Below are 12576 nucleotides of genomic sequence, written 5' to 3' on the forward strand. Positions count from 1 at the left end.
TCAAGGGAATCACTTTTTTTGGCTGCACCTAGACGAAATCTGGCATCATATTCGGTTTCAGCACATCAATTAACCACGGGAACTGTTGCAACATCGTTTGCTGAGCGACCACAGTTCACGAAAAACTCAAACATAGAAGTTGATATTCGTGTTCGATATGATGGCATATAACTTGAGTACACATTGTCGTAGGCCAATGAAACCGCGTGCAATAGCTTCTTCTCGTCGAACTACACAAGTGCAATGCGGGCAGTTTGCGTGGGAACGATTAGGCTTCGAGAAAAGATGGATTATACATATGCGTATTTACGACTTGAAGGGAATCACTTTTTTTGGCTGCACCTAGACGAAATCTGGCATCATATTCGGTTTCAGCACATCAATTAACCAAGGGAACTGATGCAACATCGTTTTCTGAGCGACCACAGCTCACGAAAAACTCAATCATAGAAGTTGATTTCGTGTTCGATATGATGGCGTATAACTTGAGTACACATTGTCGTAGGCCGATGAAACCGCGTGCAATAGCTTCGTCTCGTTGAACTACACGAGTGCAATGCGGGAAGCCTGCTTGGGAACGATTTGTCTTCGAGAAAAAGTCGAATATACATATGCGTTTTTACGACATCGTGGGTATCACTTTTTTTTGGCTGCACCTAGACGAAATCTGGCATCATATTCAGTTTCAGCACGTCGGATAACCAAGGGAACTGATGCAACATCGTTTTCGTGGCGACCACAGTTCACGAAAAACTCAATCATAAAAGTTGATATTCGTGTTCGATATGATGGCATATAACTTGAGTACACATTGTCGTAGGTCGATGAAACCGCGTGCAATAGCTTCGTCTCTTCGAACTACACGAGTGCAATGCGCGAATTTAGGGTGGGAACCATTAGGCTTGCAGAAAAAGTCGATTATACATATTCGTTTTTACGACATCGTGGGAATCACTGTTTTTTCGCTGCACCTAGACGAAATCTGGGATCATATTCGGTTTTAGCACTTCAAATAACCGAGGAAACTGATGCAACATCGTTTTTTTCGCGACCACAGCTCACGAAAAACTCAATCATAGGAGTTGATATTTGTGTTCGATATGGTGGTATATAACTTGAGTACACATGGTCGTAGGCCGATGAAACCGCGTGCAATAGCTTCTTCTCGTCAAACTACACGAGTGCAATGCGCGATGTTTGCGTGTGATCGATTTGTCTTCAAGAAAAAGTCGATTATACATATGCGTTTTTACGACATCGTGCGAATTACTTTTTTTTGGCTGCACCTACACAAAATCTGGCATTATATTCGGTTTAAGCACGTCGAACTCACGAAGAAAACTGATCCAACATCGTTTTCTTCGCGACCACAGCTCACGAAAAACTCAATCATAGGAGTTGATTCCCTGTTCGATATGGTGGCATATCACTTGAGTACACATTGTCGTAGACCGATGAAACCGCGTGCAATAGCTTCGTCTCGTCGAACTACAGGAGTGCCATGCGCGATGTTTGCGTGGCAATGATTGGTCTTCAAGAAAAAGTCGATTATACATATGCGTCTTTACGACATCGTGGGAATTACTTTTTTTTGGCTGCACCTACACAAAATCTGGCATCATATTCGGTTTCAGCACGTCGAATAACGAAGGAAACTGTCGCAACATCGTTTTCTTTCCGACCACTGCTTACGAAAAACTCAATCATAGGAGTTGATATTTGTGTTCGATATGGTGGTATATAAGTTGAGTACACATGGTCGTAGGCCGATGAAACCGCGTGCAATAGCTTCTTCTCGTCGAACTACACGAGTGCAATGCGCGATGTTTGCGTGGGAACGATTTGTCTTCGAGAAAAAGTCGATTATACATATGCGGTTTTACGACACCGTAGGAATCACTTTTTTTGGCATCACTTAGAGGAAATCTGGCATCATATTCGGTTTCAGCACGTCAAATAACCAAGGAAACTGATGCAACATCGTTGTCTTCGCGACCACAGCTCACGAAAAACTCAATCATAGTCGTTGATATTCGTGTTCGATATGGTGGCATATGACTTGAGTACACATTGCCATAGGCCGATGAAACCGTGTGCAATAGCTTTGTCTCGTCGAACTACACGAGTGCAATGCGCGATGTTTGCGTGGGAACGATTTGTCTTCGAGAAAAAGTCGATTATACATATGCGTTTTTACGACACCGTAGGAATCACTTGTTTTGGCATTACTTAGACGAAATCTGGCATCATATTCGGGTTCAGCACGTAGAATAACCACGGAAACTGATGCAACATCGTTTTCTTCGCGACCACAGCTCACGAAAAACTCAATCATAGGAGTTGATATTTGTGTTCGATATGGTGGTATATAACTTGAGTACACATTGTCGTAGACCGATGAAACCGCGTGCAATAGCTTCGTCTCGTCGAACTACAGGAGTGCCATGCGCGATGTTTGCGTATGAACGATTTGTCTTCAAGAAATAGTCGATTATACATATGCGTTTTTACGATATCGTGGGAATCACTTTTTTTTGGCTGCACCTACACAAAATCTGGCATCATATTCGGTTTCAGCACGTCGAATAACGAAGGAAACTGATGCGACATCGTTTTCTTCGCGACCACAGCTCACGAAAAACTCAATAAAAGGAGTTGATATTCGTGTTCGATATGGTGGCATATGACTTGAGTACACATTGTCGTATCCCGATGAAATCGCGTGCAATAGCTTCGTCTCGTCGAACTACACGAGTGCAATGCGCGATGTTTGCGTGGGAACGATTTGTCTTCGAGAAAAAGTCGATTATACATATGCGTTTTTACGACATCGTGGGAATCACTTTGTTCTGGCTGCACCTAGACAAAATCTGGCATCATATTCGGTTTCAGCACGTCGAATAACCACAGAAACTGATGTAACATCGTTATCTTCGCGACCACAGTTCACGAAAAACTCAATCATCGAAGTTGATATTCGTGTTCGATATGATTGCATATAACTTGAGTACACATAGTCGTAGGCCGATGAAACCGCGTGCAATAGCTTCGTCTCGTCGAACTACACGAGTGCAATGCGCGATGTTTGCGTGGGAACGATTTGTCTTCGAGAAAAAGTCGATTATACATATGCGTTTTTACGACATCGTGGGAATCACTTTTTTCTGGCTGCACCTAGACAAAATCTGGCATCATATTCGGTTTCAGCACGTCGAATAACCACAGAAACTGATGTAACATCGTTATCTTCGCGACCACAGTTCACGAAAAACTCAATCATCGAAGTTGATATTCGTGTTCGATATGATTGCATATAACTTGAGTACACATAGTCGTAGGCCGATGAAACCGCGTGCAATAGCTTCGTCTCGTTGAACTATACGAGTGCATTGCGGTAAGTTTGCGTGTGATCGATTTGTCTTCAAGAAAAAGTCGATTATACATATGCGTTTTTACGACATCGTGGGAATTACTTTTTTTTGGCTGCACCTACACAAAATCTGGCATCATATTCGGTTTCAGCACGTCGAATAACCAAGGAAACTGACGCAACATCGTTTTCTTTCCGACCACTGCTCACGAAAAACTCAATCATAGGAGTTGATATTTGTGTTCGATATGGTGGAATATTACTTGAGTACACATGGTCGTAGGCCGATGGAACCGTGTGCAATAGCTGCCTCTCGTCGAACTACACGAGTGCAATGCGCGATGTTTGCGTATGAACGATTTGTCTTCAAGAAAAAGTCGATTATACATATGCGTTTTTACGATATCGTGGGAATCACTTTTTTTTGGCTGCACCTACACAAAATCTGGCATCATATTCGGTTTCAGCACGTTGAATAACGAAGGAAACGGATGCAACATCGTTTTCTTCGTGACCACAGCTCACGAAAAACTCAATCATAGGAGTTGATTCCGTGTTCGATATGGCGGCATATCACTTGAGTACACATTGTCGTAGACCGATGAAACCGCGTGCAATAGCTTCGTCTTGTCGAACTACAGGAGTGCCATGCGCGATGTTTGCGTGGGAACGATTTGTCTTCGAGAAAAAATCGATTATACATATGCGTTTTTACGACATCGTGGGAATCACTTCTTTTGGCATCACTTAGAGGAAATCTGGCATCATATTCGGTTTCAGCACGTCGAATAACCACAGAAACTGATGCAACATCGTTTTCTTCGCGACCACAGCTTACGAAAAACTCAATCATAGGAGTTGATATTCGTGTTCGATATGGTGGCATATGACTTGAGTACACATTGCCGTAGGCCGATGAAACCGTGTGCAATAGCTTCGTCTCGTCGAACTACACGAGTGCAATGCGCGATGTTTGCGTGTGAACGATTTGTCTTCGAGAAAAAGTCGATTATACATATGCGTTTATACGACATCGTGGGATTCACGTTTTTTTCTGCACTTAGACGAAATCTGGCATCATATTCGTTTTCAGGACGTTGAATAACCAAGGAAACTGACGAAACATCGTTTTCTTCCCGACCACTGGTCACGAAAAACTCAATCATAGGAGTTGATATTTGTGTTCGATATGGTGGTATATAACTTGAGTACACATGGTCGTAGGCCGATGAAACCGCGTGCAATAGCTTCTTCTCGTCAAACTACACGAGTGCAATGCGCGATGTTTGCGTGTGATCGATTTGTCTTCAAGAAAAAGTCGATTATACATATGCGTTTTTACGACATCGTCCGAATTACTTTTTTTTGGCTGCACCTACACAAAATCTGGCATTATATTCGGTTTCAGCACGTCGAATAACGAAGGAAACTGATGCAACATCGTTTTCTTCGCGACCACAGCTCACGAAAAACTCAATCATAGGAGTTGATATTCGTGTTCGATATGGTGGCATATGACTTGAGTACACATTGCTGTAGGCCGATGAAACCGTGTGCAATAGCTTCGTCTCGTCGAACTACACGAGTGCAATGCGCGAAGTTGGCGTGTGAACGATTTTTCTTCAAGAAAAGTCGATTATACATATGCGTTTTTACGACATCGTGGGAATTACTTTTTTTTGGCTGCACCTACACAAAATCTGGCATCATATTCGGTTTCAGCACGTCGAATAACGAAGGAAACTGATCCAACATCGTTTTCTTCGCGACAGCAGCTCACGAAAAACTCAATCATAGGAGTTGTGTTATGCCCCAAAATGCCATAACATTTCAGTTTCATAATCCGGAGAATACGAGGACACGAAAGTGGCACGTATTATTCGGAATGCAAAACATATGAAGAAAGGAAAATAAAAGGTAATGAATATATGTGGATCAGTCCACGTATATTCAACTTATGTAGATAACTGGGGCGCAGCGTCAGCGCTTTACGCCTCGAACTGGCCTCTAGCGCGTCACCGTGCGATGTAATACGAATCCACGAGACAATAAATACTCGGGATACTCGAGACAATAAATACCCAAATACCATTCATAAGGAGTTACTTCTTCTGTGCTTGTACTCGCCTGATACTCTGTGTCTCAGAGCGAGTCTTTAATTGTTAATAAACTTGTGGAATAACCAATAAAGATAGTGAATCAATTGAAGATATCTGCTCCTATCCTCTATCCGCGAGTGTGAACCCCGAAACCCGAACCCAACCGCTCGGGTCCATTACATTTTTGGTGGCAGCGTATCTTTTGGGGAAGACGGAGGCCTGATCAACCACTGTCTTGTCACACAGTGATAGAAGAAGAATCGAACATTGGAGTTTGGACTACCTAGGGGTAGACTGGCCAGCAGCTGCAGCAGACCTTCACATCGAAGGACGGAGAAGATTGCCGTTAAGGTAAATCAGACGAAGATTTTTTGGGAACCTGTTATCAGGAATCATAGTGGTTACCATTGGGGTGAACCAGGAAAGCCTACCTTAGTACTTTATCGTACCAGAGGCTAGTGGAAACTACCCTGTCAAGAGGGGCTAGTATCGTGATAAGTAGCTATGCAAGTGGGATTATTTCATTTTTGGCCAAGAAATAAATAATCAATTATGTCAACTACTGGAGCAAATGGTAGTCGACGATCGGAATCGGATTTCGAGTCTTACTCCATTTCAGGGCAAGGGGTAAGAAGACATCTGTTTAATTCTGATGGGAATATTAACGGGAATGTTAATGTGCAACGGAGATATAGCCGATCTTTGCATCAGAGCTTGTTGGCTAGTGGTAATGCACAACAGGTCAGGGTTGACGTCCATCGGGAAGAGGACGATCTACCCGAGGAGTTACCCGGGGAGCAGCTGGCTAATAGCACACGAGGGGTTGGAGGAGGAAACCAGCGATCCTCTCTCCAAAATCCTCCGAATGTACCTGGAAATCCGTTTGAGGATTTGGATGAGATCCAGGAAGACGGGGCAAGGGATGTGACGCCCAGACACGAGTACTCCACACCCAGTAACGTGTTTTACCGTACAGGAACATTAGCGGCGGGGGGTTTCGTTCCTAGGGGCGAACGCCATGGGGCGGACCAACCTCCCGAGGGGGTACGACCACTTCGGCGAACTGACGAGCTACGGGACTCAGTAGCAGAGTTGCGCGAAAGAATGGCCGAAATGGAGATAGAGAGGCAAGCACAACAGGGGGAAATGCAACGCCTCCTGGATTCTGAGCGGCAGCGTCGAGAGGAAGCTGAAAAGGAGAAAAATGAAGTTAGAGATCTTTTGGCGGAGGCCTGGGCAGACCAAAACATGCAGAATAACCGAGCACCGGGGAGTGCATACCTTGATCTGAAGGGCGCACTTCAAATGGTACGTTGTTTTGCTGGGCAAGATTCGGATAAACTAGATGGGTTTCTGAAATCAGTGACTTCCGCTAGGGAATTGATATATCCGGAATATCAGGATTCGCTCCTAAAAGGTATTCTGGGAAGTAAACTTGAAGGTACTGCTTTGAAACAATTGAAGTATCGAACGATCACCTCATTTCAACAGCTGGAGGAGGAATTGCGATCACTTTTCGGGAAAGCGAAAAGCCTCGTCGGACTTCAAGCAGAATTTAGCAGAATACAGCAAAAGGAGAATGAAAGTGTTTCTAAATATGTCGCACGCACGGAGGAAGCCACCCTTGATTTATTGAATGGCTTACTGAGTCTACACGTTGGTTTCACGGAGGTAGAAAAGGTAGCCGCTAAAACCATTCTAATGTCTCTGGCTAAACTTATGTTCGAACAGGGATTGCGAGGGCAGTTGCAGATTTTGGTGCGAGCCCATAATTTCAAGACACTCCACGAGTCCTGTGCAGGAGCCGTAGAATTGGAGAAAACCATCTCTGGCCCTCAGAAAGGGAAGCATTTTGAGGTGCCTCAAAGGAACTCCAGTGGCGGGAATAGAGTTTCTATGGCCCGGCAATCCACCGGGAATTGCTTCAGCTGCGGACAATCAGGTCATATTGCAAAAGATTGTCGCAATCCGCAGGCAGGTCAACGCAAATCGTTGCCGGTTGCGTCAGAGCGACGCAGCGTCAACGCATTCGGCGCTGTGTGTAAACATTGCCGGTATGCAGGTCATGAGGCCGCTGATTGCCGTAAGTTAAAGAAGAAATTGGGAGTATCTGACTCGCAGAGAATTCCTGCGGAGCTCGTGAAGTCTCATTTTGCAGGTAAGCGAAATAATAATTCGGGTACCGACAGCAGTAACCTAGATCCAAAAAGGAGGGTTGATAAGTCTGATGAGGGGCAAATTATGCCTGTCGGAGCCTATCAAGTTATGATGGTAAAACCTACACGGCAAGGGGGGAGTTTCCAGGGAAACAAAACAACGATGATAAAGCCAGCACTGCAGGGGGAAATAAAATCACAGATTTTACTCACTGCGCTGGAGCTGGAGCTGCCAACCATGTTCTTGGCAGATTCCGGAGCGAAGATTTCCTTAGTGAGGGTGGACAAGCTGACGGAAGGGGTTGAAATTTCCCCGAGAAGCCGAATCTTGAGGGGGATTTCAAATCATGACGTCGCCACCCTGGGTGAGGTTATTCTTCGGTTGGAAGTTGGTAATAGATGTCTGGGACATACGTTTCAGGTCGTTCCTGCGAATTTTCCTTGCCTTGGGGGGATTTTAGGCGAAGATTTTCTGTCTTCACCTACGTTGAAGGTGGAAACAGTCCATGGGAAGGCGTTGGTGATCAATGGACATCCGTTCGAGCTGTTCCAGGATCAAACACCCACGAAAATCGGGGCTAGAAGTGAGGTATTACTAACGGTACCCACACGAAGCAGCGGAACTGGAATCGTCCGGAAAAACCAACTGGCGAAGGGCGTCTTCATGGGGGAGTGTCTCACGAAGGCAGTAAAGGGTCAAGTACTCGTTTGTGTGGTGAATACGAACGACAACGATGTGTTCATCAATCTACCGACGGTTAAACTGGAATCGCTGCCGTCGGGGGAAATAATTATGATGCTGTGGGATGCCGAGAGGGGCGAGGTGAAAGACCGCATCAAATTATTGCGGGAGAATCTGAGGATTGAGCACCTAAATCAGGAGGAGAAATATTCCCTTCTGGAAATCTTGGAGGAGTACAACTCCATCGTACAGCTACCAGGAGATCCTCCTGGAGCTACAGATCATCTGAAGCATGAGATCCCATTGAAACCGGGGACAGCGCCTATTAATGTCAGGCCTCATCGGTTACCAGAATCACAGATGGAGGAGGTGGATCACCAGGTCAAGGAGATGTTGCAGAATGGAATCGTGCGTCCAAGCAAAAGCCAGTGGAATGCGCCTTTGCTTGTGGTTCCTAAAAAAATGGATGCGTCAGGGAAGGTCAAATTCCGCGTTGTGGTAGATTTCCGACGCTTGAATGAAGTCACGGTTGGTGATTCATTTCCATTGCCCAATATATCCGATATACTGGATCGATTGGGAAATGCCAAATATTTCTCAACTCTGGATTTGGCCTCGGGATTTCATCAGATTCCTGTAAGGGAAGAGGATAGGTGTAAAACTGCCTTTTCCACACCATATGGGCACTACGAGTTCTGTAGATTGCCTTTCGGGGTTAAGGGCGGGCCTGCAACTTTCCAAAGGCTCATGAATTCTGTCCTGGCTGGAGTACAGGGAATTCGGTGTTTCGTCTATCTGGATGACATCGTGATTTTTGGACCGGATCTACAGGAGCATAATAAAAGGCTGAGGGAGGTACTACAGTGCTTGAAGGAAGCGAGCCTGAGACTTCAACCTGATAAGTGCAATTTCTTGAGGAAGGAGGTGGTGTATCTAGGACACATCATTACCAGGAATGGAATCAAAGCGGATCCTAGTAAAATAGAGGCAGTAGTGAAATTTCCGGTACCACAGCACGAGAAGGAAATTATGTCCTTCCTAGGATTAGCGGGGTATTATCGGAAGTTCATCAGAGACTTCTCAAAAATTGCTAAACCCTTGTCTGAATTATTGAAAAAGGACGTAACTTGGACTTGGGGGGAGAGAGAGCAGAGCGCCTTTGACACCCTAAAAAGGGCTCTGACAACAGCTCCGGTGTTGCAGTATCCCGATTTCGGGAATCCGTTTCTGCTCACCACCGATGCGTCAAACAAGGCCATAGGTGCTGTGTTATCGCAAGGGGAAATTGGCAAGGATTTACCAATCGCCTATGCGAGCAGGACCTTGAATAAGGCAGAGCAGAACTACAGTACCATAGAGAAGGAACTCTTGGCTATTGTATGGGGAGCTCGTCACTTCCGTCCTTATCTATATGGGCGTAAGTTCACCATAGTGACCGACCATAGGCCCTTGAAGTGGATATTTAACGTAAAGGACCCGGGGTCAAGACTCGTACATTGGCGGATTAAATTAGAGGAGTATGAATACGAGGTGGTACACAAGCCTGGTAAATTAAATACCAACGCTGACGCGTTAAGTCGGATAAACGTGGTAACCCGAGCGCAGATAAGAGCGAACACAGGTGCGATGGACTCGAACGCTGACGGCGGGGTCATTACACCTGCTGACGACGACATTCCGGAAATACTACGAGAGTATCATAATACGCCGATTGCTGGTCATCCGGGTGTAAAACGTATGTACGCCAAATTAAAGCAGAAATATTACTGGAAGGGGATTAAGTCGGATGTTCAAAACCATGTGGGGAATTGTGAGGAATGCCAACTCAGCAAGTTGGGAAAAGCCACAAAGGTCCCCATGATTATCGGGGAGAGCCCTGAAACAGCATTCGAACAATGTGCAATGGACATAGTTGGTCCATTACCTATTACGGATGCTGGGAATAAGTATATCTTGACGTTTCAGGATGGGCTAACTAAATTCAGCAAGGCCATACCCATCCCGGACCAAGAGGCCAATACGATCGGGCGTGCGTTCGCCGAAAAAATCATCTGTGAATATGGAACACCACAGAGATTGCTCACGGATCAAGGACCGAATTTTGTAGGGGAGATATTTAGGAATGTTTGTAAGCTTCTAAGAATTAAGAAGATCCAAACCACGGCGTATCATCCGCAGACTAATGGTATTGTCGAGAGGTCACACCGCACTCTGGCAGAATACCTGAGGAGCTTCATCCTGGAGGATCAAACGGATTGGGATACGTGGCTGCCATACGCCATGTTTGCGTATAACACCACTCCCCACACGGCTACGAAAATGACGCCATTTGAGCTGATTTTTGGGAGACGCGCCGAGTTACCGACGGCCGTCAAACAGCCACCCCGTTTGACGTATTGCTATGATGATTTTACCCAGGAGCTTCGTGAACGATTGCGCGCGGCGCACCAGGAGGCAAGGGAGGCCCTCGATGAAGGGAAAATAAGGAGCAAAGTCCAATACGACAAGGACGCTGTACCTATGGATTTGAAAATCGGAGATAAGGTACTACTGAAAAATGATGTCCTACGACGTGGAAGATCAAAGAAGTTAACTCAGCCCTGGATAGGCCCATACGAGATTATCGAGAGGAATGGTGAGGTTAACTACACCATCAGGTCGGGAACCAAACAAAAAACGCAGAGAGTCCACGTAAATCGGCTTCGACCCTTTATAGAAGCATGACTGTATGGACCCCTGCCTCGGATTAATCTACCCTGTGAATTCCTGGAATTTTCTTGCCCGGGTGATAAGGAGATTTTCAGGAAAGGACTAGAACTGCAGATACATATAGTTTGTTTAATTAAACCATTTATTGTTAAAAGCGGTTACAGATACGTTGGAGGGACGCTCTATCACAGTATCATTAATATAATAATAGCCTGGATAATCCCACAGATAGGAGGCACAGATGTCGCACGTCCTTTCACTATCGTCCAGGAACTGGGGCACGTGGCACGGTTGTGGAGCTGGAGTTTCGCCGAAGAGTCTTCGGAGGTTGAAAACGTCCTCCACGCCAGCCTCGATGTCGGAGCGTACGGGGAGATCCCAAAGGGCATTGAGATCTTTCCTACTACGAACCCTCCAGTCCCTCATCTTCACCTTGAATTCCAAGTTCAAGTACCCGGGATGATAGGGGTATCGATGGCGCTGAAATATTCCAAAAATAGCAAGGAATTAGCGAAAATAGAGACTTCGAATGGCAGTAAGAAACAGGGTAGTAAGAAAGTGAAGGAGGTATTCGTACTCACCAGATATTCGAATACGAAGTCGTCCATGGAGTGCCGCAGGTATGGATGGTTCCTCGAGGAACGATTCGAGCACAGCCGACCCCGAGTACAGGATGGTGAAGATCTTATCCGGTCCACATGGATGGAGAGATGCTGGAAGCAGTCGGAGACAGTGTGCCCAAATCGACCGCACTTAAAACACTTTCCGGCGTTCATGTTGTTGGTTCTCGGAATGTTAACTTCTTCACTGTTAACTTTTTGGAAGACTGTGGCCCAAACGGGGCGGCAGTCACTTTTATATTCAAGGGTGCTTCGTCATCAAGCATGGCGGCCATCGGGTTGGCGACATCGTCCACGTCAGGTAAAATTGAAAAGTTCAACGCACTTCCTGATTGACAAATCAAGCGACGCGCTAATTGTTATTGTCATGTGGCTAATGCTGGGGAGCATCGCGGAAGTTCGGGGGGAGGGACATGTGATTGAGAGATTCGTCCACACCCCGGGAATTTATTTTGAGCCAATTGGGAGATTGCATTTGAGCAACTACGTTTGGACGGTTGCTGCAAGCACGGATGGTGCATCATGGCTGGCGAGAGCTGATCAACTGCAGGAACATCTGAATTATACGAAGCAACTGTGCTTCAGGGCTGGACCATGGGGTTCCAACTTCCATCACCTCGTGGATCAATGGATTGTCGATTTCGAGGAAACGAGAAGCGTCATCACGGCGTTGTTTGGGTTAAATGAGAGGAGGAAGGGCCGTCGAGGTCTTATAAATGGTCTGGGCACGGTAGCCAAGTCGCTTTTCGGGACTATGGATGCTGAAGATGAACGGGAAATACGCGAGAGGATTTCACGTCTGGAGGCTGGAGTTCAAGGGACACTGGATAGTTCTGGGAAGCAGTTGCAGATTGTTAACTCTACGCTTCTTCATCTCGCCCAAACGGAACAGATGATTCAGAAGAACGAAAACATCTTGTTGAGGTCTATCAAACAGATA

At 45.8% G+C, this 12576-nt stretch overlaps 1 protein-coding gene across 1 annotated transcript; it reads right to left on the minus strand.

The window, feature by feature from the left end:
- Nucleotides 1-10817: 10817 nt before the first annotated feature.
- On the minus strand, nt 10818-12367 carry LOC135172392 (uncharacterized). Its single transcript, XM_064138485.1, has 2 exons — nt 11598-12367; nt 10818-11496 (listed from the first exon to the last, which is right to left on the minus strand). The coding sequence occupies exons 1-2, from the start codon at nt 11790-11792 to the stop codon at nt 11146-11148; spliced, it is 546 nt and encodes a 181-aa protein (XP_063994555.1). The 5' UTR covers nt 11793-12367; the 3' UTR covers nt 10818-11145.
- Between the last annotated feature and the right edge of the window lie 209 nt (nt 12368-12576).

This window comes from Diachasmimorpha longicaudata, unplaced genomic scaffold, assembly GCF_034640455.1.
Source record: "Diachasmimorpha longicaudata isolate KC_UGA_2023 unplaced genomic scaffold, iyDiaLong2 ctg00000278.1, whole genome shotgun sequence".
Taxonomy (NCBI): Eukaryota; Metazoa; Arthropoda; class Insecta; order Hymenoptera; family Braconidae; genus Diachasmimorpha; species Diachasmimorpha longicaudata.

Coding starts and splice junctions, on each gene's coding strand:
- LOC135172392 (XM_064138485.1), bottom strand. CDS start 11,792: ATGAACGCCGGAAAGTGTTTTAAGTGCGGTCGATTTGGGCACACTGTC. Junction 11,497..11,597: donor ACTTCGTATTCGAATATCTG/GTGAGTACGAAT, acceptor GGAATATTTCAG/CGCCATCGATACCCCTATCA.